General features: G+C 43.9%; 1 protein-coding gene across 1 annotated transcript in view; it reads left to right on the top strand.

Moving 5' to 3' along the window:
• The window catches only part of ADGRA1 (adhesion G protein-coupled receptor A1), a 260,938-nt gene that overhangs the window by 99,258 nt on the left and 134,784 nt on the right, over positions 1-26,896 (top strand). Inside the window, 1 exon segment of the mRNA XM_074232112.1 lies at positions 5,017-5,230. Within this exon segment, the coding sequence (XP_074088213.1) occupies positions 5,017-5,230 (214 nt within the window).

Here is a 26,896-nt window from a genome sequence, read left to right as displayed (position 1 = left end):
CCTCTTCAGGATTCTAGGGGCAACTTCAAGGAGTTGGGGTTTCTAATACAACTGTTCACAAGACCCCATCTGCTATATTTCCCCTGATCCATCATTCATTTGACATCAATTAAATTTTACAAATGGATATTTATTGAGAAAATAGAGCAAAGAAAGTCATTCCCAAAGTCCTCCCCAAAACTTGGGGTGTACTTCCCCTTGCATGCACAGAGATATAGGTATGCCCAAAGGTATGGAACTCCTGGGGTGTCATATAACTGGAGTCCTTTTGAGTCCCCCCCCCAATTCCATGTTGGGACATTATCTTGAGCAAAGTCTAAGCTGTTCCCTGGTTCAGGTGGACTGGCTCCTTTGAGAGGTGCCATCCTGCATAAAGGATGGCACCCCTTTGTTCAGCTGACTTTGGGGCACGAAGTTTTAACTGACAAGTCAATCAACTACTGGGCAGGCTGGGTAAAGCTCATGGATTGGTTCTTTGATGGACTCAACTAATACTGGATTTTTTTTATTTTTCCAATTAAAACAAATTCATTTTCTCTTCCCCCCACCCCTAAGTGCCCAAGAGAAAGTCAACCCTAAACTGTGTAGTCAGGGAGAATGCCCCCTTGCACAGAGGCATGCAGCAGATGTGTCATTGGGAGTCAGAGCCATGGCAGCCACGACACTCTTGAGTCTTTCACAGTTGTGAATGCTCATGAGGTCAAAACTCAGTCAATGCCATCTCCAGGCAACCTTCGTACCCCAAAGTGAAGGAAAGACTAAGAACCAGAGAAGGCAGCTTGTACAGGTTCCCTCCATCTCTCCCAGGCAGGAGCCAAGTCAGAAGGGGCCAGGAGAGCCCCATGCATCCTTTTATGCTGTCACCAAAGGTGATGGGGCTACCCCATGGCACTGACCCTGGGGCTCTGTGGCTGGCATTGTCTTTGAGAGTTTACTATGCTGGAGTGACATCAGTTTTGGCCTCATTGGACAGTCTTGTCCTTGTATAGGTCTTAGAAGTGACTGGGGACAGCACAGCCCCTCCCCTGACTAGAGCCAAAGGAGGTTTTACTGAAGCTTTCTCCTGGGTTCAGACTGGTCGTAGACCCAGGCTCACCAGGCCCACTTGCTCCCCTACCTATGTTCAGCTCTACCCCCACCAGGGTCACTTGCCTCTCCCCCCTTGACCAGGCTCTCTCCATGATGGCACTTGGCCTGGTGCTGCTGCATCTATCAGTGGGGTTAAGTAAATACAATGTACTACCCATTCCTGCCCAGATGGTTCTGGAGGAGAAAGTAAGGCAGGTGGCTAAACACAGCCCCCCTCACTCTAATCCAATTCACCCACTTTTCATGGCATCACCCTTCTCCATCCCCTCTGTCAGGAGGCGGTTTTGGTGAGCAGAGAGGTTTGTCCAATCACTTGACTGCTGGCCCTCTGTCTGTCTGTCTTTCTCTCTGTCCCTATCCCTGTAGCCGTGACCCAGACACCGAGGTCTGCTCTGAGCTCTTCTCAGCCTGATGTCTCCCTCCCACAAGGCTTGGTGGCCACATCACCAGCCATTTCATGAGAAATAGAAGTGGGCAGAAGGTAATCAGGATCTCCAGGAAGCATCTAGAATATCCAGGAAATGGGCATCGGGCAGCATGCAGTCATTAAGCACCTGCTGCATATGGAGCTTTGTGAAGGACACAGATTTTAAAAACAAACATGGTTCTGGCCTAGTAGAGGTAAGGAGGAGCTCTGACAGGGACCCACCAAGTGAATTCCAACACAACCCCCCTCAGATCATCTGAGGCATCAGCAGGGGAAGCCAAGGATTCCCCCAAGTGTCCACTAGTCTGATTCCTTCATCTTATGGGCAGGGAAGTGGGGGCCAAGGAGAGGGATGGCTCCAATCTCACCAGGGCCTGGGACCACAAAACCAAGGCCTCCCCATGGCCTACCAGACTTTCTTTAGTCTTTCTCCTTTAAAGGGTGTGAGGCAGTGTTTTCTGGTTGAGGTCATCTGCCCAAGAGCCATGGTCCATCCACTTGGGCCTCTTATCAAGGGGGGGGATGGGCCTAATTCCTTTGGACTCCTCCCACCCCCTCTCCATGTCTCTCTTTGGGGTCTCTCCCTCTGTCTCTGTCTCCTTCCATCCTCCCCCACCTCTCTCTCTCACTCTCTCCTTGGTGTCTGTCTCAGTCTCTCTCTTAATGATTCAGCCCCCAAATTCATTTTTAGTCTCTGACTGGACCCAGGATCAGACGTTACTCTAATCTTCATTTATTCCCTGTAGGTTTTCCCAAAGTCTTTGTCAATTGGGGCTCCTGGGTGAATCCTTCACTCCTGGCCTATTCCCAGGACTGACTTTTTGATCTTTAATCACTAAGAAATAACACCAAAATACTTGCTTTAACCTGCCCTATGGCAAGTGACCCAGTGACTGTGTCTCTAGCACTTTAGTATTCTCAGACAAGTTAAAGCAAATGGGTTGATCCTTCCCTCAGCACCGAGGAAAGCTGCTAGGACAGTGCCAGGATCTCCAAGGGATGCCAGGGCCCAGTGTCCAGCTGGGTAGGAGAGACCAATGGGGTCTTTCCCACTGAACATTACAGATGAGACTTACAGAGGAGGGAGCCATGGCAGGTGGTCTGGGGGCTGACCCCGGGGACCAGAGTCAGAGTGTCCTCAAGCCCAGGTGTCCTAAGGGGTGGCAAAGACAGAGAAAGGAGCAGAGCCAGACCTCACCTGTGGGTCTGATGGACTCAACCAGGGAGGAACCATCTTCCTTCCCCAGACCAGTCCTCCTCCTCTTGGGAGGCTCCCTCTTTGAGATGGTCCAGCAGAGCTGTGTCTCTGATAATTATTTAATCAATGTAGAAGTTGGAGAAGAGCTTGGAGATAATTGTTTGCAATCAAATCATGCTATTGAGAGAGCAGGGAAGAGCTAAAAATAACTGAATCTGCAGCTCCCAAGGAACTCCAGAGCCCCTGTCCTAGCGCCCACTGGTGGGGAGAAAGGCCAGGACTCCTGCTGCTCTGACCCCAGGCAGAGAAGGGATGGGGCTCAGGTGCCCTTCCCTTGTCCTTCCTTCTCCCCCCAGGGTCCAATGGTCACTCCAAGCCAACTGAAGACTGTCACTCCTAATGCCCTCTCCCCAGATTCTCTGCCAGAGTTCTGAGCCATCTCTCTGGAGGGGGGAAGCTGCCTTGGGGTCCCCAAGGAGCTGGTAGAGGTGTTGGTCCAGAGCTCTCCCAACTCCAGATGTGAAGCTCTAAGGCAGCACTAGAATCAGCAGGGAGCCTGGTTCCATGGTCTCCTGACATGGCTGTGTATGCTAGCACAGATTCTGAGCCAAGGGAAGGTGACCTTGTTGGGGTGAGATACCGTGGGACAGACAACTCTCAGCCCCAACAAAAGATGAGCAAGTGTGGGGCTTATGGGTCAACTGCCGCTGCCAAGGCTTGATGACACCTTTGACCCACGTCCTTCCTGAGACTCAAGGTTCTCAAGAACAAGGTGCAGTATGGACAGAACAGGTCCATGAATCTTGCTGCCTAGAGATACCACTTGGAGCATCCTGGTGCCAGGCTATCCCATTGGGACCACAGGCCTGCCAAGTTGGAGATGGACAGCTAGGTGGTGCAGTGGAAGAGCACCAGACCTGGAGTCAGGAGGAACTGAGTTCAAATCCGGACTTAGACATTTAATAATTACCTAGCTGTGTGGTCTTGGACAAGTAATTTAACCCCAATGCCTTGCAAAAAAAAGAAGAGTTGGAGATGGGGCTCCACATTTCACCAGGTCCTCAGTCATCACTGTACAGAGCCCTGGAGACATCTGGGCCTGACAGGGTGGGGATTGTTAGCTGGTCCCCTCTCATATACTCTAATGAGGACTGGGGAGGTCATGGCTTATAGTTTTAAGAATGTGAATCCACAGAGTTGTTTAAACAAGGATAACCATTCCCTTGGGACCCAACCTGGGAATCCAAGGAAATGGCCACTTAGCTGGGCTCCCTGAGGCTGCCTGCCCCACTCCCAAGGACCATGCCCAGTTCTCTTCAGACTCACTTCTCAGGGAGCTTTCTGTTCCTGCTTCCTGATAGTGTCTTATCTCTCAGGGGGCAACGAATTCTGCTGGTCAGTGAGAGGTGAGAGATGATGGCCCCCTCAAGGATGGCTTCTTTCTGTAAATTGCTCTCTTCTCAGTCATCTGAGGTCACAGCTTCTGCTCTTTTCTCCTTTGATCTTGCCCCCTTGGGAGTGTCTCACTTTTTCTCTCACTCCCTATTTTTAAAACATTTTTATTTAAAGTTTGGAGTTCCAAATTACATCCCTCCTTCTCTCCCTTCCTTCCCCCTCCCTGAAATGGCAAGCAATCAGATCTAGGTTATAAATGAGCAATTATTAGTCTTTTTGTATAGGATGAATCACTAAAAGAAAAAATGGAAGAAAGTGAAAAGTAGCATGCTTTCTCTGGAGACGGGTAGTCTGCTTCATCATGAGTCCTTTGGGACTGTCTTGGATTGCTGTGTATCTGAGAAGAGTTAAGTGATGATTGTACAATATTGTGTACAATGTTCTTCTGGTTCTGCTCACTTCGCTCTGCATCAGTTCATGGAAGTCTGTCCAGGTTTTTTTGAGAGCATCCTGCTCCTCATTTCTTATAGAATAAAAACGTTTCATTACAAACACAGACCACAGCAGCCATTCTCCAATGGTTGGTGTCTCCCTTTGCATCACCAGCTGTGTGGCTAGTCCTTGGGGAGTTAGTTGCCACTTCCTCCAATTCACCAGGTTTTATTTTGTGGAATTTCTTTGTACCTTATAAAGGAGTATCTGGGCGCCTTCACTTAGCTGTCTTTATCTTCTATGATTTCATCAGTTGGGCAGAGCATGGAATTCACCCATCAGGGATGCTCTCATCAACCTCTGCACCCTTCCCCTGCCTCCTTCCCACACCATAGAAGTTCAACTAATTTCATGGAAATGAGGTTTCCCCAGATAATGATATAGACAAGTGACCATTCCATTCATCTCTCCACAGCTGGACCATTAGAACTGCCACTCTTTCAACTGATTCCATCCCAGAGCCAAGTGGTCTTCCATGGTGACCAGCTACCCTTCCAATGTACTGCCACCCTGGTTGACAACACGACGCAGGCTCATTGGTACCACAATGGGCAATTAATCGAAACAGATGAAGCCCGGGGTATGTTGGTGAAGGAGAGCGTCATCCATGACTGCAGTCTGATCACCCGGTAAGGCCAGTGTCCATGAGTCCCCAGGGCTTCCCCAAAGGCTCTCTCTGCCTCAGTCAAGGAATCAAATACTTTGTCCAGAAAGTATGAGGAGCCATGAGATGAGAAGTGGATTGGACCAGTAGTTTCTGATTCTCATTCACTGGGACATGGCAGCCTTGGGGGGGGGGGGGGGGCGGACCACTGCATCTGAAGTGACAAAATGCTCTCACACAGACTGGGGGTTCCCGTCAGACACCAGCCACATTCTGGGACATAGTAATAGATGACACAGTTTCTTAACTTGATGCTACACTCCCTGCACACCAGGATTAAAAATAGAGTGCATTTAAATGGTATTCTGTATCATTCTTGGAGATTCCAGAAAATTATAGAGACTGATGTTGAACATTCCAGATTCTACCCATGTTTGTGAGGGAATGAGATGGGCAAAGAATAAGTGAGGAGGAATCCATGTTTTGTCCTCTGTGGTATTTGGAGTTTGCTGCTGGGGCAGCTGAAAGGAGACAATCAAGAGAATAGATAATGCAGAGAAGTTCATGCTTCACTGTCTCCAAGTGCTCTCCCAAACACTATGCTGATTTTCTTTCTTATGAGGGAGCATTTCTTCGTTAAGGACTCACCCCTTTTCTAGCCTTAGTAGGCACTTTTCCTGCCATACAAATAATTCATGAATATAAAAGCCTTCTAAAGATTATTTTCTGGGATCCCTCTGCCTAAAGAAGGGAATGCCTTCATTTTCCTTTTATTTAATTTTCTAAATTATATCTCTGATGGAGCAATTAATGAGCTTACAAGTTCTTGCTTCATGTGGAAGAAGAAATTTGCTGCCAGACAATCAAGGCTCCCAAGATTGTTTTGTTCCTAACCTCCCCTTGGGTGAGGTGCCCTTGTTTATTTCCATCAGCTGGAATGCACAGAGGTGAATGATGCCTAAGCTTGTTCATTTACCTGCCCCAATCGGAGTCCAGACACAAATGGCTGATGGCCAAGAGTCTCACCGCTATTAGTCTGGCGGTGCCCCTGGCACTGGTGCCAAGCTTCTGATTTAGGGTTTTCTTGTTCTGGGATAAGTGAAAATACACAAAAATCTGCTCCTCCTGCTGAGCTCTCTTCCCCAACACATTAAAATTCAGAGGCTGCAGAATTAATGTTACATGATCAGGTTTTTACCATGTTAAACAACATTATCTTGTGATTATAAAATCAAACTCCCTTGTGTGTGTGTGTGTGTGTGTGTGTGTGTCTGGGTGGGAGGAGGGATGAACAATGTTCCATGCAGCTTATTAAACTCTGACTGAAGCTTCTTCTGGATAATGTAAAATCTAATCTGTGCCTTTAGTTTCCCTCCTCAAGCTTGTGAACAAATGAAAAATTCCTCTCTGCCTCTTCTAACCATGTGTCTGGCAGCTTTGTGCTGGCCATCTGACCCATTCCACAGGGCACTCTGCCCTGGAGAGCTTGTCCATGAAGCCAGTGAGAGCTGAGGCCCCTCACCCGGGACCCTGATGGGAATTCTCCCTTTCCTCTGGATCCCAGGTGTGAATGTGGGGTAAGGGGAGGGTTTGCAAGCCCCTCCCCCATGAAGAGTGCCCAACTCAGGGCTCATACTGCCCAGTTTCAGTCCTAAGGGAACCTGATCTCCAAGAGAAATCAAGCTTTTTCAGTATCCACCAGCACCTCAGGGAAAAACATTTCTATCTTAAGGATGACCCAGAGCACTCGGTTTGTAGTCAAGAAGACCTGGGTTCAAATCCTGCCTGATACCTAGCAGGTGTATTATCATGTCAGTTCCCCTCTAGGTCTCTGCTTCCTCCCTGATGTCCTCTGTGTTCTTCTGTCCCTAAATCAATGATCCTGTGATATGATGGTGCTAAAATTATAAAGAGACTTAGTGCACAATGTAAGCCAGGTATGTTGTTGTTGTTCAGTCTTTTTAATTGTGTCTTTATGGTCCCATTTGGGGTTTACTTGGCAGAGATACTAGGACGGTTCTCCATTTCCTTCTCCAGCTCATTTTATAGATTTTGCAGAAACTGAGGCAAATGAGTTTGAGTGTCTTGCCCAGAGTCACACAGCCGGTAAGCATCTGAGGCCAGATTTGAACTCAGGAAGATTTCTTTTTTTCTTTTCAAAACATTTTAGTTCTGTCCCTTTTATTTATTTCTATCCCTTTCTCCCTTCCTCCTTTCTGTCTGAGACAGTAAGCTATTAAGTAAAATATTGCTATATCAATTATTTTGTACAATTTGAATAAAAGAAAAAAGAAAGAAAGTGAAAATAGCCTGCTTCAGAAATCCATATTCAATCTGGAGGTGGATCGTATGCTTCATCATTAGTCTTTTGTGATTTTCTTGTATCATTGTATTGCTGAGAATAGTCATACATAGTTCTTCCTTGAACGATATTGCTATTACAGTGTGCAACACTATCCTTGTTCTGTTCACTGAAATCTGCATCAGTTCTGGTAAGTCTTTCTAGATTTCTCTGAAATCATCCTACTTGCCACTTCTTATGCAAATAATATTCTACTCCAATCATATGCCACAGTTTGTTTATCCATTTCCCAACTACTTTGGTTTTCCAATTCTTAGCCACCACAAAAAGAACTGCTATAAATATTTTTGTACAAATAAGACCTTTTCCCTTTCATGAATCTCCTTGGGATACACACCTAACAGTGGTATTGTTGTATCAAAGAGTATGCACAGTTTTATAGCTCTTTCAGCATAGTTCCAAATTATTTTCCAGAATGAATCATTTCCCAACTCCATTAATAATGCATTATGGGTAGCTGGTGGCACAGGTAGAGTACTGGCCCTGGAGTCAGGAGGACCTGAGTTCAAATCTGACTTCAGACACTTAATTACCCAGCTGTGTGACCTTGGGCAAGTCACTTAACCCCATTGCCTAGCAAAAACCAAAAAATAAAGTGTATTAGTGTCCCAGTTTTCTCACATTCTCTCTAATATCCAACATTTTCCATTTTTGTTATGTTTGTTACTCTGATAAGTATGAAGTAGTAGCTCAGAGTTATTTTAATTTAAATTTTTCTGATTTTTCATATGACTAGAGATAGCTTCGATTTCTTTGTCTGAAAATTACATGTTCATATCCTTTGACCTGAAAAATTGGGAAATGACTTGTATTCCTATGAATTTGACTCGGTTCTCTATATTTGAGAAGACGAGTCTTTCTAATTTCAGGTCTGGCACTCTAGGGGCCACCTAGCTGCCCACCAAGTAGAGGATAGCTATTTATTTCCTCCACACACAAAAGGAATTCCTAAAACCAAAAGACTCATAAACATGCCTTGACAATGACTTAGAATAGGAAGCAGCAAGTCATAACTCCTACTGTTCTCTCCTAAGAGACTGACCTTGAAATTTCAAAATACAATTCTGAATTTTCTGAATAACTCCTTCAAGGTTCATCAGGGTATGTTTGTGGGGGGTCACTCTGGGGGTCACCATCCCATTGTTGGTCATTTGGTCCAAGAAGGGAGTAGTTGTAGAAAGCTTTTTCTACTGACAACTCATTTTGGTTGGAGACTTCAGGAACCTTTAAACTGCCCCAAAGTCCATCTCTCACAATCACTGATAACTCATATTAAGTGGAAGAAGCAGCCAGGGTCTTGATCTTCAGTCTGGGCTCATGGCAGGGAGCACACCTGCTCTCCCTACTATGGATGAGCAGGCACAGAAACTGGGAATGGAAGGGAGAGGAAGAGAGGGATGGGCCTCTGCCCCCCCCCTTAAAAAGACTCCAAAGCAGGGAGAAAGAGGAGAGTCCCCACCTAACTTGGTGGTCAGTCCTTTCCATGAAGCAGCTCCCTCTCCTTGTTACCCCACCTATCATCCTAATATACTTAGGTGCTGAAACTGGACCCCCAGCAGTGACTAGGGGTGCTCAATTCAGCTCCATGGTGGCCTCCTGCCAGAGCAGATAGGGACAGTGGGGAAAAAGAGATGAGAGCAGACCTGGTCCAGCCCCCCCAACTCCACAACCCTATTGCATCAGTGTGTGTGAATTCACATATATTTATCTCCAGGTAACCCAGGTGAGCTGTGGAACTGAATTTGATGAATTCCCTTCACAATTCTCTTGGACCAGGGAGAACACTCTGCTAGCATTTCTGACCATTGAGATGCTCTCACCATATAACATTGTTAAATCTTCGCTGTCAATCAGTTAAACAAAACCATTTATTGTGTAAATTAATGGTGCCTCGGTTGATTTATCCACTTTCACAGACACATAGTCCTTTCAGATTCCTTTACTTACAGGACTCCTGTCTTTGGTCTTCCAAAGAATCTCATTTATTAAGAGTCTGATTGATACAGAAAGCTTAATCTCTAAGCTAAAAGGAGAATTTGGAGGTGAATGCTCAATGACATGAAGACAGAATGGGGAAGTCTGTGCACAAACCCAGGTCAGGATTCTTGCATTATCACTGCACTGATGACAGGAAATTGGGGCTTATTCCACTCAAATTTCAATGTCCAGCCAGGGTGATGCCATACCAGCAAAGTGACCAAGCTCATCCTGAACAGAAGCAGGCACCACAACTGCAGGCAGGATGGAAGGAAGGTCCAGGTGGACACAAACTATCCAACTGCCTGGGGACAATGGTGTTCATTGCATTCTGTGACTGAAGAAAAATACTTGGCACATGAATTATGCCAAGGACCAAAGGGCAGAGATTTTGGCTCAGAGCCACTTAAATGAAGGGTGGACTTAGAAAGACTGTAGAGTCTCCTTGTGGTCCTCTCCAAAGTCTATGGAGTCCGACTGCCCTTGGGTGTGAAGCCACCTCTGAGTTGGAGCCTAGTCTGCTGCCATGAGGAGGCAGCAGCAGATGGTATCATTTAGATTTGACTCTGATGACCATCAGTATCCCAGGATGAGCATGGGCATAATTTGTAGGCTGTATGCAGATGTTTCATAAAAAGTGATGAAACCTTTCCTGCCAATCATCACCGTCCTTGAAGAATGCCCTGGGAAGAACCTAGTTGGAAATGAAACTCCTAGACATGAGGACAGGAAGCACCTGTTATCCCACATTTAATCAAGTGATCTCTATCCTGGGCATTGCACTAACACCATTATAATACCTCCATACGGAGCAGGGGCTGGGGGTGGGGTAGGGGGCAGGGAGAGAAGAGCAAAGAGACTGAGGCAAGGAGTGGGGAAACAGAGACAGAGACAAAAAGAGGAACAGACAGAGATGGAGAGTAAGAGGTTCTGCATGGGAGTTTTGCCTGATCTGAGACTTTGTTGGTTAATAAATCAAATACTTGGGGGACATAGGTGATGTTCTTATTGCAACTCCTCCAAGGCCAGGGTTTTGGAAGAGAAGGAATAGTGTGGGTGGTGAACAGCTGTTTTAGAAGATGTTTAACTGGGGGGGGGGGCAGGGAAGAGATGTCTGGAAATATCAAAATATCAAGGAAAAAGGAAAGAATGCACCTTGCAAAGGATATTCTCCACCCTTCCACCCAGAGAATTTAGCAAATGGGAGAGAAAACTGTAGATGGTGATATCAGCAACCAAGCCCAAGAATCAGTATTTACAGTACAGAAAGAAGAGCAGCTAAGGTCCTCAGATATTTCTGGGAGACATGTCCAAGAAAGGAGTAGCTCAAGTGACTGTCCACAAATGTATGACCCTGATAAGTGAGACATATACCCTTCCACCAGGAAACCTATGCTTCTTCATTCATAAGGAACCGACTAAGATGCATTCTTATACCTACAAATTGCAAATTGAAATTTGATTTTTTGTTTTCTTGATGGTCTACTCTAAACTTAAGAAGTAATCGGGCTGGGCAGCTAGGTGGTGAAGTGGATAGAGCACCAGCCCTGAACTCAGGAAGACCTGAGTTCAAATCCAGCCTCAGACACTTAATAATTATCTGTGTGACCTTGGGCAAGTCACTTAACCCTTTTGCCTTAAATAAAATTTTTAAAAAAGAAATAATGGAGAAAATGTTAATAATGCAAATTAAACTTAAAAATGTTCAGTGTATCCATGTTCCTTTTGGAGAGCCTATTGTTAAACAATTACCAGCACATTCCTGTGGGGAAATAAAGAGAGAGGACCCCAGCAGATTCTCGAAGAAGAGAGAAAGGCCCAATGGCTGCTGAACAACTGAGGCAGAAACACGTTTCTCAGTCATGGGGTAGTTGTGAAGGTGGGAAAGAGGAGGGACAAGCCCTTTCTGAAGGGGACTGCTCTCTGGCTTTAGATTATCATTCACCTGGTTGGGTTGTGACCTCAGAGGCTGTGTCCAAGGACATTCTGAGAGAGGAAGGCCATGTCTTCTCCATCCCACATGCACCCTGCGTTATAAAAGAGTAAATGTCAATGTGTTCGGAGAAGCTAGCCCATAGTCTAGAGAACTTTCCAGGAAAGCCCTCCCAGGTGGGTTGGGAAGCTCTCAGAAGCGAATTTCTGAAGACCTGAAGAGAAACAATCCCATGAAACCTCAAGGCAGATGAATGAAAACAGAACTGATAAGCCAGCTTCCTGCTTAAAAAGTCCATCCCCAGGACCTCTGCAACTCCTGGCTGAGGGGAGTGGCCTTGCCAAGTCCAGTTATCTCACATGCCTCAAACAGTAAAATGTGCTCCGAAAAGAAGTAAAAGAGAAATGGGAAAAAATGAGAAAAGATAGGCATTTTAAAGCCCCCCCCCCAAAAAAAGCCCTACATAAAGAGAGCTGAGAGAGCAACAATTGAACAAATGAAAGACAATAGAAAGGGAACTTATCCGCCTGGAGCCCCAGAAATGAGTTTGAGCTGCCCCAGAAAGTTTAAGAAGCTCCAGGAAAGAAATAGCACAGCCTAGGCAACATAGAGCCCTTAAAGACAATTTCAAAGAGAATCAATGGAATATTTTGAAAAACAAAAGAAAAAAAGACCCTAATCTGAAATGACATTTTCTGGAGTGCTGAACCAGTCTCCAAAGTACTTGGAAGGCTCAGAAATCTCATCCATTTGGGAGTGCTCACCAAAGCTGCCAGTTCAATCTACCTGGGCCTGCTCCACCTGGTGGCTCCAAAAAGTTCTCATTCAAAGAGGGAAGGGTTTAATAACCAATGAGAAGAAGCAAGTTTCCAACAGAGGTCCTTAGGATACCCAAGGATAGGGAAATTTATCCCGCCACATAAATTTTAAGAGCATTAAGCCAATCCCTATAGCGCCAATCCATCAACAAGGATTTATCTAGATTTTGTATTCTGAATTAAAAGAGCAACTTCCTATACATGGCAGAAAACAAAGGGAGTCTTGCTTATGAAATCATGAATTTCCATTGTGCGGCTGCTGCATGCTAGGTTTTATTAAGTACATAATAATTTCAACACATTACTTTCAAATTAACGGTTAGGCTTGTTTGTGCTCCCTTCTGAACTTCCTTCTGGGAATTTTTTAAATACTTCAGTGGCTCTCTTTTTTTTGGGCATCATTATTGTCAATTCCCTTCTCCCCCTCACCTCCCCACCTCCCACTGAACAGGAAGGGGTAAAAATAACCTTGGAACAAGCATAGTCAAGGAAGACAAATAAATATCATGGCCAGGCCCAAGAATGTATGTCTCTGCACCTGGCAGGTATCGCCTGCTGCATCATAGGGCCTTGGAAATATGGCTGGTCATTGTATTGATCAGACTTCTTAAGTCATTCTGAGTTATTTGACTGTACAAATAGTGTCTTTGTAGAGCTTGTTCTCCTGGGTTCTGCTCCTTTCAATCTATAAGATCATACCATCCAGCATCTTCTGAAATCATCTTTTTAGTCATTTCTTATAGCACAATAATATTCCATTATATTTATGTGCTATAATTAACTCAGCCACCCCTAATTATCTCAGAGGTTCTCCTAGGCACCCCCCCCTATAATTCTTTTCTCTGCCCCCCCTGCCCCCATTACTCTCCCTTCCTTCAGGAGTAGAGGTATATTTTACTTTGGGCTATTTTCTCTCCAGTATTATCCTCCTTCTTTATCACTAATCCCAACCCTACCAGTTTCCCCATTAAGTTTGACATATTTCTATGCAAAAATAGTGTGTGGGCTCAATATTCATTTGTACATTTTAAATAATTTCACTTTCTCACTTCCCCTCCATTTGCATATTCTTCTCATGTACCCCACTTGAGAGACATAACAAGTTCCATCCCTTCTTCCTCCTTCCCAACACCATCATCCCTTAACTTTCTCCCCCTCCCCTCAGAATAGAATCAACCCACCCAAAGACCTCTGATTTTCTTCTTTAACTCCTTCAATACCCTTTGAAGCCATTTAAGATTCTGAAGGACGACTAACATCTTTTCCCTTAATTAAAATCTTAGTACTACATCATCCTACAGGTCTTTGCAATGGATCAAATGAACATACCTTTCTAGATTTCTCTGGATTCTTATGGTTGTATTTCAAAGTTGCTGTTCATTTTGATCTTTTCATTGAAACTACCTGAAGGTGTTCTGTTCTATTAAAGGCCCATATTCTCATCTGTGTGATACTATTTACCTTTTCAGGATGATTCTTGGTTGTAACCTTGTATCTTTTGTCTTTTAGGATACTCTATTCCATTATATTTCATTTTTAATGGAAGTTGCTAGGTCTTGTGGGAAATTGACTATGTTTCCTTGGTGGCTAAATTGCTTCTTTTTGTATGCTTGTTGCATTAGGAGCCCTGGATTTTGGCTACAGTATTCCTGGGATCTTGCCATTGGGAGTTCTTTTGGGGAGATGATTAGTGAATTCTTTCTTTTTTCACTTTGTTTTCCAATTCTGATAGATCTTGGAAGTCTTCATTTTTTTATTTCTTGAAATGTCAAAGTCTTATTTCAAAATCATGGTTTTTAGAGAATTCAATGATTCTTAAATTCTATCTCCTTGACTTGTTTTACAAGTTGATGGTTTTTTGAGACAAAATTTCTTACATTTTCCCTTCTTTTCTCCATCTTTTGATTTTATTCCATTATTTCTTGTCATTTCATAGGGTCATTCATTTCTGTTTGGTCTATTCTAAATTTAAGGGGTTCATTTCTTGGGACATTTTCTTTTCTAACATATTTATTTACCTTCCAATTTTTTTCTTCCAGAATTTTTTTAAACCCCTGCTTCATTTCTTCTAAACATTCATGTGTCCTTGTGGAAAATCCATTTTTCCCATTGGAATCTCTGCTTCCTTATCTGGGGAAATCTCTATTTCTATAATAACTTAAACTGAGAAATGTTTTATGTGATTGATTCATCTCTCCAACCTTAGTTTGGGCCTCTGTGACAAGGTCAGACTTCATCTCCTACATGATTTTCAGTGGAGTGACAGCACATCTTGGCTTTGATCCCCAGGAAGCTGGCTGTCATTTGTTCTACAGAGAAAAGGGGGCTACCAGCTGGAATATTACATATCTACTCCCTTAAATATTATAAATCTAAGGGACCTGGGTTTAGATTCAAGCTAATCTGCTGGTTGTTATTTCTTAACAGAGAAAAGATTCCTTAAGCTAAAGCTTGATTCCCTTTGCACCAAAACCATTTTCACAATGAAGGCTCATAGTAAATAGCAAAAAACCTATTTAGTCATGTCAAAAATTAAAGTATCCATATATATCAAAAATGCAGATTAAAGTAGGTCCTCCCATTGGGAGCAAGGTAATTCAGCTCAACCAAGAAGGAGAGTCCCTGTTCTCACCAAAGAGAAATTCCCAGAAGTCTTTAGTGTACCAATCAGGGCTCAGGGACAGCTTGGGGACTTCCAACTCCTCCCATGTCAGCATCTTCTCAGAGTCTTTTTTTTCCTTCAGAAGTGCTATTTTCTCTCTCAAAGATGGAAGCTAGGAAAACCTGGAGAGACTAAAGCATGAGATCAAATCTCTCTTCTCTCCTGCTTCTACCAACTCCACCATCTTGCAAATGCAGGGCTTTGTTTTTCATCAATGAGGAGAGAGTCCTGTACCAAAGGGTTGAGGCTCTAGTTATATACTTTAAGGATTGTGAGTCCTCAACTCATTTAATCTATTATCATGTGTGCCTGTGCTAGAATTGGTTTTGCTGGAGCCATTTTCTGCTACCTTGGGACCTTTGGGTGACTTTTGAGTGGTTCTTGTGTAGAAGAAGTTATCACTTTTTGGTTGACTTTCTTGATCATTGTTTGATCTAATGGATGTGAACTTCAGAGTTTGAGTGGGAAAGGTAAATGGGAGCTCAGGGGTTTGCTGGAATGAGAGGTAGATACCTTGAATAGAGTTTCAAGCAAGTAAGTATCTATTGAGTTTACCATGTGCCATCCTTGCTAACAAGGAAGCCTGGTTCTATCAGGGGATATAATCTTCACATATAAAATATTTTTTAGAAATCTGCTAAATACTTACAAAGTAATTTAGAAGGGGAGACACAATTAGCAGGGATGGGAAGATGAGAAAGATCAATTAATCAGTCAATCGATACTTATTACGTTCGAAGTCCTCTGCCAACTGCTGGGGACATAAAGGCCAAGAAGCCATCCTTGCCTTCAATGAGTATACAGTCAGTTTTTCTCTAATGCTGATTTTTGTGCCAAGATGACTAATTTAATAGGGAACAATTTGAGCAGAGGACCAATTTGTTGGTTCACTCTCCAAACAATTATCTGCTGTTCTTCACATCCTACCCTTGATCTCCCCTTGAAGTGCCTTAACATGAGTTGTCTCTTCATTGGATCTCCACCCCCTCTTCCGCTTCACCCTTTGGAAGCTTTTTCTTTCTTCAAAACACAACTACAACACCATATTCAACATCAAGCTTCTCCTAATCCCCCATTAGAATGTAGTTACTTCAGCTCTAAATCGACATTCTAAAAAGCTCCACACTAAATAAAAACCCAGGGTTTATGGGGGAAAGGACTGGGGACATACCACTCAAGAGTTTCATTTATATAAAAAAAAAGCCAGGAATCAAATAACAATGGTAGCACAGTTTTATGTAAGTCAAATTATTGAGAAGTATACGAATATTACAATAAATAGAGGCACTGTCCAAGGCCCATGGCTGATGGCAGGAGAGAGTGGGGTCTACATCAGAAGCTAAAGAATAAATATGGGGGCGGCTAGGTGGTGCAATGGATAGAGCACCAGCCCTGGAGTTGGGAGCACTTGAGTTCAAATCCGGCCTCAGACACTTAATAATTACCTAGCTGTGTGGCCTTGGGCAAAGCTACTTAACCCCATTGCCTTACAAAAAAAAAGAATAAATATGACACTTTCCCTTGAAAAAGACCTGCTGTTTTCTTGTGGAAGTAGGGGATGGAGGAGTTATACCTTTTGACTGATGATGAGGGAGAGAAAAGAGGGTTGCTAAAATGGGAAGGAAAGTTGTAGTCACAACTCGAATGGGTGGGGCTCATTGTCATGAAATATAGTGTGGAACTTGTGAAGTTGTTTCAGTCATGTCTGACTCTTTGTGATCTCATTGGGGTTTTCTTGGCAGAAAAAATAATGGAATGGCTTGCCATTTACTTTTTTGGCTCATTTAACAGATGAGGAAATTGAGATAAACAGATTAAATGACTTACTCAGGGTCAGCTAATAAGTATCTGATACCAGATATGAACCCAGGAAGATAAGTCTTCCTGACTTTGGACCCAGTGCTTTTGCATTGTGTTAACCACCTTGCTGCCCAGATCATAGAACACCAGAATGTCAACAATGTACAACATGGCCAGGAAGGTCAGAAGTAGTTGGGTTTGGAAGAATTTTAAATGGCCACAGAGATGTTTGTATGATCTTAGGGAGTCATTTGAGTTTATTGAATAGGAAACCAAACTGATAAATTGAGGTCTCCAAGCAGCTCCCAGGAGACAAGAAGGTCATTGCAAGAACAAAGAGTCCACTTGGTAGACTTCCACCTGGAGGAAGGAGGGACTTGACACTTCTAGAAGAGGTCTAAGGCTGCCCAGGGAGAGGTCCTCCAATTCAGGAGATGGGACTCTGGAGGAAGAGCACGTCATCCATCACAGTGCCTGGTACAAAGATGGCACCTAATATATGTTGATTTGGCTGATTGGCAAGGTGGGGCCATGAAGAGAGTTTTTGAGGACCAGAGTTGGAATCTAAACTTCCATTGACTCCTGTTGTGTCCTGGGAGCCTCCTTTGATCTTTCTGGGACTCAGTTTCCTCATCTTTAAAATGGTGCTCAACTGTTCAGATTTACCATCAATTCCGATAAATTTATCTGCACTGTCATCTAGTTAATGATTCTCCATCTCTTCCACAAAAAATAATTTGTAAGACTTGGCCAAACACATCGCTGAAATCTGGATAAATTCTATCAACTGGTTTTCCAAAATGGAAATAAGGAGAAGCTGGCATGATTCATTCTTGGTGGACTCCACCATGAAGCTGGGTTTTGTGATTTCTTCTGATAAGCCATTCCACTGACAAAATCCTCTAAAATTTTGCAAGGAATTGCCATTAAACCCATTACCCTTAGTTTACAAACTCTGCTCATCCCCAGAGAGTGAAGATGGCATCAATTGGCAATACTGATGGGGAGAGAGCCTGGCAACCCTGGTTTTTCATCCCAGGGAATGGATCTGTGGTGTTAAGGGAGGGTGATCTAGGACAAGGCTGAGAGGATGATCTGGGAAGCCTTGAGTCTCTATGCCACCATAGCCTGCCTTCTGTGTACAGTTGTGAATGTCTCAACAACAAAAGCACTCAATGTTGATCAAGTAAGATAATGAATCCAGCCCTAGTATGTTCTTCTTCCAAAGGCCAGGACCCATCCTAGAGAAGGTCATCACAGGAGTGTTGTTTTTTTATATATGTGGCTCTACTGGTGACCCTTCAGGAGATTCTTTCCCTTTTCTTGATCCTATCAAGGTGATTTTTTTTCTATTGAGGACTCTACTTTGTATTGTGTGGGAGTGGTGGGGGAGGGGGACACTTAATAAATTGCTGACATCAGAGCTTTATGATTCCCATAGTTTAATGGAAAGAAGAACTACTTTGCAGTCAAAGACTTAGGGGAGAAGAGCAATCTAGTCACCTGACCTTGGGATGTCCTTTGAGTCCTTCAGTTTCCCATCTGTAAAATGAAGATGTTGGACTCAATATCTTCTAAGGACCCTTTTGCCTTCATCTCCACTGATAATCCTTCAGTTCTTGTCTCTGTCCTTTCGTAGAACCCTCAGTCTTTTCATCTATAAAATAAAAGGGTTCTCTCCAGCTCCAGAACTGTGATCCGATTATTCAGGACATCTATGAATCCAACCCCCTGTTATTAATCAAAACACTACATTCTCCACCCATGCCAGATGAGGTTTTACTTTCTGATAGAATGAACTGAGTATGAAGGCCAGTGTGAGATGAGAAGCAGGGAATATTAAAAATGAGAAATGTACCCTGGAAGTAACATGGATGTCCTCTGGCAGCTATGAGCATCTTGGAAAGCCAGGGCTGGAAAAGGCTGGACCCGTTTCACTCCTGAAGTCCTTTCCTGTTACAAATCTGGAATCTTGTCATTTTGTTTAATTCAGTTCCCCTTCCCCCTCCCATTTGCCCAGTGTGAAAATTGAGCCTAAGAGTAGGGAAGTGACTAGTCCAAGGTTACTCAGTAAACCCTATCCTGATTTAAAACTAGATGGCGGAGTTGCCAGCCCTGTGCTCCCCCTTCCTAATCCCACCTCCACATGTCCTCTTCCTACTCCTAACCACACCCTGTCTTTGGCAAACAAGATGTCTGGTCAGCTCCTTCTGATCCAGAGGAAAGAAAAGCCAGATTCCTGCTGTTACCACAGTCTTTTTTTTTTTTTGCCCAGGGCCACACAGCTAGGTAAATATTAAGTGTCTGAGACCGGATTTGAACCCAGGTACTCCTGACTCCAGGGCCAGTGCTTTATCCACTGCACCACCTAGCTGCCCCTACCACAGTCTTTTGGTGCATTCTCATAGAGAGATCCATCTTCACTGGTGGCTGATTGGTGTAGCCGCTCTGCCTGAGGGAGACACTTGGGGGGACATTTAAGGGGAGCTCTATTTAAATGCCTTTGGTTCCCCCAAATTGGTCAGGAGGCCACCTGCAGCCCCAGGCAGTGGAATGTCTTCATGTGACAGGGAGAAGAGAAGCATGGACTGGCGCCTCAAAGGCTGGCCTTTGGACAGGCCCCTGCAGCAGTCCATCTGGCGCTGTCTGCCAACACTGACCTGCCTTCCAGGCCTGACTCCTCCACCTGCTCACTCTGGGGCTCTGGGACTTGAGGACAGCTCTGTCCTTGAAGCACCTAATGCTTAGAAGCCAATGTGCTGAGAAGCTGACCTCAGGGTCCCCAAGAAGGGATTTCACTCTTCTTCCATTCTCACCCCAACCCTGAACTTGCATGAATGGTGATTTTTTTGGTGGCTTGTTCTAGGGTTCTATAAAAAAGATAGATGCTCCCAGCATTTAGGCAACTAGGTGATACCATAGTACAAAGACCATAGGGCCTGGAATCAGGAAGATCTGAATTCAGTTCTGACTTTAGACACTTACTAGTTGTGTGGCCCTGAGAAAGTCACTTAACCTCTGTTTGCCTCAGTACCCTAATCTGTAAAATGAACTGGAGAAGAACATGGCAAACATCTCCAGTATCTTTGCCAAGAAAATCTCAAATGGGGTCAGGAAGAATTAGACACAACTAACAACATCATTGTATTTGGAGTCTGGAGGCTAAGTGCTAGATTCTGATTCAATCACTCCCTGCCTGGATGACCTTGGACCAGTTGCTAGATCTCTATGAAGGTAAAGGGTAGACCCACTGGAGACCAGATACCTCCCATCTCCATGATATCATCCTCCCACCCTTGGAGAGGCACAATTCTCCTGGAAAGAAGGAGAGACTCAGGTTGAGTGATTCCATGTGTTGTGATCCATGTGGGTTAGTTTGCATGAAATGGGGTTTTCTCTTCTTTTTTGTTTTTTCTAAAAGGGGATGACCCTATGAGGAGGGAGGTGTTAAGTATAGGTCATGTAAAAAACAAAAGAGCAATGAAATGACTTTCTTTAAAAAAAAAAACCTTTTTCTAGAAGAATAATCTAGTCACCAAAAGCCTGGTTCAATTTTCAAAGGCCTGGCCCTCCACTCTCCCCAGCAATCTGCCCTCTCTCTCTCAGAGATGTGACAGTTGGGAGACAATAGGACTGCCCCAGTAATCAACTTGAAGACCATAGCTCATCCCAAGGGCAATGAGGAGGTTCAAGAAGGGTTGGAGTCAACAATCACTTCTTAGCAATGAAGAATTGTTCCAGAGCCTTGGATGAGGTGAGGAAGGTCCCATAAGAGAACAAGACTGGTGCTCAATGGGCAGGAGAGGCAAGGGCAGGGGTTGTGATTCCCTGGGTTGTGCTCGTGCTCCTGGGCAGGAGTCCTCAGATCTTCTGGCATGACTCTAGTTTAGAAAGAAGATGTGAGTTAGAGTCCCTTTATTGTGATCCTGATTGAGCTCCTTCATTTTCACATACTTAGCTGGAGATTTATGGAGAATACAGAAATCTCTTGGGTAAGAAGAATGAGGCACTTTGACCTGTAGCTTGGGTGACCTTCTGTTTCCAGTGCTTTCCAACATCTGAACTCTAAATCTGACAAATGATTTCAGCTGAAAATTCATTAGCATGGTGAATGAACTCCAAGCAGGGGATTTTTCTTCCCCAGCTTAGTCCCAGGGGCATGTAATCAAATGATCAAGAATTGTCATAAGGAGATTAAGACTTCTCCTAAATCAGCAGGGAAATTTGGTATTGGAAACTCATTTGTTCCCATTCTGACACTGGCCCCGTGAAGTTCCCCAAGGGTGGTTCTTTTGGGGAGATGGAGGCTTGCTTCTGGAAGCCAAACTAATGTTTCTAACATCATTTTGGGGGTCAATGCACCATCTACACTGAACCAATCAAATTTCAAAAACAATGTTGCTGAATAAACTCCATTAATAGCTGACATTTATGGTACTTTAAAATTCACAGAGCACTTTACATACATTAGCTCATCTGATAATGTGTTAATAATGAATATGCTGTTTCCTGAATTTTGAAATGATGGGATGAATTGTGATGAGAGCTTCAGGTCCCTAAATGGAAAAGTACCTTAGATTCAGGCAGTGTCCAACACCCTGTCTTCTTGGTTGCTGGACCCCTCTACCCTCAATGACTTTCATCATCTCCCCATTTTTTCCCATCTGTGAGCCCCAACTCCAATGTAGATCCACTGAGGAGTGGAAAATGAATGGTCCAAGGATGGAGAATGGAGAAATTTGATGCTATTTCAAGAATCCACCAAGTTTGCAACTCAGATATCTGATACCCCAGGACCCAAACACAGACCTTTTCCTTACAATATCAAAGAAACAAGATGGTCTAATGAAGGAGAATTTTGTGAACCAAACCTGGGTTGCTGCTGCAACCCCATTTCCTTGGATTCTCCACTGAGCAGCCTTAACCAATCATGAAGCAAAGGAGCAAGTGGTCCAGGCCAGTTTATTTTGGGAATATGAAAGGCAGATGATAAGGAACTTGGCAGCCCCATCTGAAGTGGTCTCCCTGAAAAGGTGCTTATGCTGGAATGTCAGGTTTATTTCCCCACAACCCTCCTTGGCCCCCACCACCCCTCAGCTACAGACTGGGGTGCTCATGCTAAGGTATCATGGGGTTGGCATGGAAGCAGCCCCCAGGTAAATAGGACCTCAGACTTGGGTCCCACAGAAATTAGATCAGGCAACTTCACTTTGCAAGGATTATCCAGAAAGACCAAGTCAAATTCATTCCTAGAGCACCAGGACCCTCAAAAATTCCAAGGACCTGGGTTCCAGGGAACCTATAGTCATGGGGAATGGGATTGGGCTGGAGTATGTGAGTGGGGAGGGCCCATCTGGACTGGCCAGATGTCAGCCTTTCATCCTTCCCTTGAATCAGGGCCACTGGAAGCTTCACATTTTTGTTACAGTCACTGCCCTGTCAGAACTCCCTGTTTGAGATCTTTCTGGAATCAATCCTCCAGAACCAGTGAGAAGGGTGAATGCTGACCTTCAGGGATTTGCAGGGGAGGTAGGGGAACCATTGAGTTGTGAGGAGGAAGCAGATTTCAGAAATGCAAGCTTGGCTTCTTCCTGGAGTCACTGGTTCCCAGCATCCCTTGTCTGAAACCCTTGTGCAGTTGAGTGTTCAGAGTCCTCCAGGCCCTTGGTTCCCAGGCTCCTGTACCCCAACTGGCCCCTTCAGGATCTGGTGGCTTTAGCATTGATCCCCATTCCTTTTACCTCACTTAATGTCTATCCCCCCACCCTGGCCTCAAGGTCTTGAAAAGAGCTTCATGGCAAAGGAGGCGTAAAGTGCAAGGCCTGCCAACATGCAAGTGCCCCCGCACCCTTTGTCTAGGAGAGTTTAAGACCAGAGAGAATGGAAGGGGATGTGAACAGTGAGGCACAGACAGAAGTGGAGGCAGAGACAGACCTAATGATGGAGACAGAAGCAGAGTCAGAAATAACTGAGCTGAATCTGAACAAGAGAAGGTGAATCACAGTGGATATGGCGCTTGAGATGGAGCATCTTCTTCCTTCAGATGCCCTGGTTCCCCATCCAGGTGCAGGGCTCTCAAGCACATTTCTTGGATCCTTCCAGGGCTGACCTTCCCACCTCCACCTACCCCCCCCCAGCTTGTTTCCTTCCTTCAACAACCCATCACATGGAACATTCAGCCTCTGGGGGAGACTTCCAAAGAAGTGCTGACCCCAAGGGGCAGAGAGGGAGGAAGAGTACATGGCAGCCCACGGACCCAGCTTGGACCTAATACAGTCCTCTTCTTTCTCCTCCCTCCTCACAAATCTTCTCTGACTCTAGGTAGGGATAGTTATTCCTAGGAGTGAACCTAGACAAAATCGAATCATCCTCTCTCACAATCTAAATCATTATTCCCTCTCGATTTGTTCCTCCTTCTTTTCAAGTCCTAGTGACTCATAGCCTTTGCCTTACAGCTTATACTTTTTTTCTGAGAGGTATAACAGTCATTCATTCATTCATTCATTCAGGAGTTCCCCAACCCAGTTGATTAAATACTACTTTTGTGATAAACTGAGAAACCTCTTTCCCCATAAATAGTTGTTCATCTTTCTAGATATCAAGGTCCTTAATTTCCTCTATTTAAATTTGACATCCAAGTTAGTCTGTACAATTTATTTACATTCCAAACCATAAAACTGACATTAATTAGCCTTTAATGGCGAGAATGATGACCACCAAAGTCCCCCTAACCATTCCTTCATCTACTGACTCATCCTCCATTCTTTTCACTGCCCCACCATTGAGTTCACTCAGTATATCAATTAATATTTTTTTCAAGAATACTTTTCTTGTTGATTTTCAGGAGAAAAGCCCTCTTTTAGAAAGGACCCCAAAAAGCCTCTTCTCTCACCCTCTAGACATGAAAGGTAATTCTCCAGAACAATAATTAAACAGTCTCTTCATAGATTACAATTAAAATTGCAATGTTTCTGCCGATTGCTTATATGACAATTAAATTATAAATTCAAGATTTTATTGCCTCTTCAAGATTCAGGAGCATTATCCATCTCATCTGTGGGAGAAGCCACTTGTCAGGTGTGGAACCATCGCAATCCTTTTTACATGTGACTTGGGCTAAATGACTAATTCCTTGATTCTCTAACTCTTGTCCTCATGTCTAAAATGTTTTCAGTCCCGAAAACTCATTTGGGGTTAGGTATCTAAATCTTCATCAACATTCTATATAATATAAACGTATCCCAATTAAAGCTACTACCAGACAGACTAAAAACAACAAATTATATCAGCAGCAGTAATAACAGTATTTGAACATAATAAATGTGTAATATTGTGTGTCCTAATATTACATAAATACATTCAAGATAGTTTGAAGGGGAACATTGTCAGTGTGGGGGGAATCAAACAAGGTTTTCCAACGGAGGTGGCTATATCACCATTAGCAGTAACTGATTGAACATTTTCTATGCTATGGAAATAGCATCTTCTCCAGGAAAAGTAATTCAGCAAGGCAAGAATTAATACAGAGAACAGTCTCTGATCCTCTATGGAGGACTTAAAGAAGTATAGGGCCAAGGATTAGATGAAATGAGGCCCTACTGAGGGCTTGAGATCTGCACTGGAAAAGGAGTCTGAGGCTTTCAATGATACTGCAAATAGTCCTGCTGACAATATTGATGGTGGTGGTGAAGATAACAGATGGCATTGATCTAGTTTTTCCCAGAAGACACTGCAGCCTAGACTCCCTTCTCCAGAATTGACAGTTCTTTCTCTCAGATACTCCTACCCTTCCCTCCACCCCCCCCCCCAAAAAACCACATAACACAAAGCTAACAACAACCCTCTTCTTGTTCCGGTCTCCTTCCACAAGTCTAAATTATTCTTGCAGTTACCAACTTATCTTCAGGTTCTTTTCCTCCTGTTCAGTAGCTGGCCCACACTTACAACTCTGCCCTTATTTAGGAGGCCCTCTACATCCATGTCAAAGTACCCTGAAACCTTTTGATTTTCCATTCATCAACTGCTAAATCCCCATGTCCTTAAGCACCTCCACAGAAAGGGAGAATTGAGCCTTTGATCTCCAGAGTGGTACAGAACCCAAGTTCAAATCAAACTGCCTCACTGTGTGACATTGGGCAAGACATCTAGTTTCTTTGAGACTCAATTTCTTCATCTGTAAAATGAGAGGCATGCAATAGATGACTTCTTAAGGTCCCTCCTAGATCTAGGATCCAATGATCTTAAAGTTGTGTCTTTGAGAATTCCCCAAACCACCCCCTGCTAAATTTAAATGTCTTCTTCTGCTCCATGCAGCCTCCCATCTATTCTTCCTCCTCGTGACTTTCAGTGACTCCTTCCCTCCTTCTCCCCAATCATCATTCCCCTTTTGTCCTCCCTTCCCACCTTTCATGGACTCTGACATCCAGCAGTTGAACTGTGTAATATCAGCTTTTCTTGAATCTCTCACCCTTACCCATCCTTTGTTACACCTTGTCAAACACCAACCCTGCATCACCCCCCTGATCTCCTTCTATCCACATGCGCCTGGATAAAGTTGTATATCTCTTGAAATGAAGTTCTTGGCAAATTTCTGTTCTCTGTAAGCTGGGCCCTCACCATTGATGGAAACCATTTCATTTCCCCCTTGGCTGATGCTCTAATGCACTCTTTAATAGCTATTCCAAAGTCTTCTCTCTCTTCAGACATCCTATATCACTTCCACAACTCTTCAATGATAGTGTTATTACTGTTTTTGCCCCCAGGGATCTTTCTCCAGGTGACTCACAATATTTTCCCCTGGAATTTCCTGAATTTCCTCACACACTACATTTTCATAACTTACAATGCCAGTTGTGATCCCTATCTTTGTCCTGTGGTGTGTCTTTGGATTAGATTATTCTATTTTTCAATTAAGATCTTACCCAACAAAATGGACTCTTTCCCATGAAGCCAAACTTGTTTATTTGTGTTGTGACCTCTAAAAAGAACTTCAAGTGTGTGTGTGTGTGTGTGTGTGTGTGTGAGAGAGAGAGAGAGAGAGAGAGAGAGAGAGAGTGAGAGTGTTTGTGTATGTGTGTGTATATACACAATCTCTCTTTTTCTTCATCTCAGCTTTGTGAGAAAGGTACAACAAAGAATGTTGGGGTGAGGTGGGATTGGTAGTAGCACCAGGATCTGTGATGACCTCAACTGACCTTTATATAATGATTTCAAATTTGTCCCTCACTGCTCATGTTATAATTTAGTTCAGGGGAAAAGATTCCTGAGGCTAACAAGTATTCTTATTCCTACTGCACACATGAAAAAATAGGGGTGAATTGGTTTGTCCATGGCCAGACAGCCAGTGAGTGTCAGGCAGATTTTGAACATGGGCCTCTCTGGACTGCATATATCCTAGCCTTTTCACTGCAGCCATTGAATTATGTCAAGTTCTGTGGAACTAGAATGAAAGCTGTCCAAAATGAAATGAGATGTTGGAAGCCTTACAGTGAATCTTTCCAGATTCTCTAAGAACTTTGCAGGCAGGATTTTCCCCAAGGTTGGTTTGGCGAGGATGCAGGCAGAGTAGGGGCCTCAGGAATTAACACAGGGCTGACACACTCTATTTCATTTGTTTACTTTATAGACTAGATTCCATATTATCTGGAAAAGACTTTTATTTAAAGAAATTACCTCTGTCATGGCCTAGGGGTTTTTGCAGATGTGCAGGTTTCCCCTTCTACTTAGTGGTTCCAATCTAGATTTCCCTTCCCCCATCATCATTTATACCTGTACTCTTGGACTTCCTCTAGTCATCTGTAATCTTTGTGATGTTTCTGTGATAACCACTGAGCTTGGGTTCCCTCACCCCCATTTGGCCACAATCATGGTCTAAATGACACCAGAATCTCTGCTGCTTCAGATTCAACTTTCAGGGACTATAAGTTTCCTGAGGGCAGATACCAGTAATTCATTTTGAAAAATTCTCACTATGAAGCATGTTGACTTGCTCAGAACAGGTGCTTAATGAATATTTGGGACTAAAGGGTCAAAACTAGCACATTGACCAACTGCTTGAGTCTACAAGCACCTTTCCTGCCAGGAGTGAGGAGTAAGAAGGTCATTCTATACTCCTCACTGAGAAGTGTATGGGGCTGTAT

This window comes from Macrotis lagotis, chromosome 4 (assembly GCF_037893015.1).
Source record: "Macrotis lagotis isolate mMagLag1 chromosome 4, bilby.v1.9.chrom.fasta, whole genome shotgun sequence".
Classification (NCBI taxonomy): Eukaryota; Metazoa; Chordata; class Mammalia; order Peramelemorphia; family Peramelidae; genus Macrotis; species Macrotis lagotis.
Note: the sequence above shows the minus strand (reverse complement) of the source record. Positions and strands in the feature narration are given on the sequence as shown.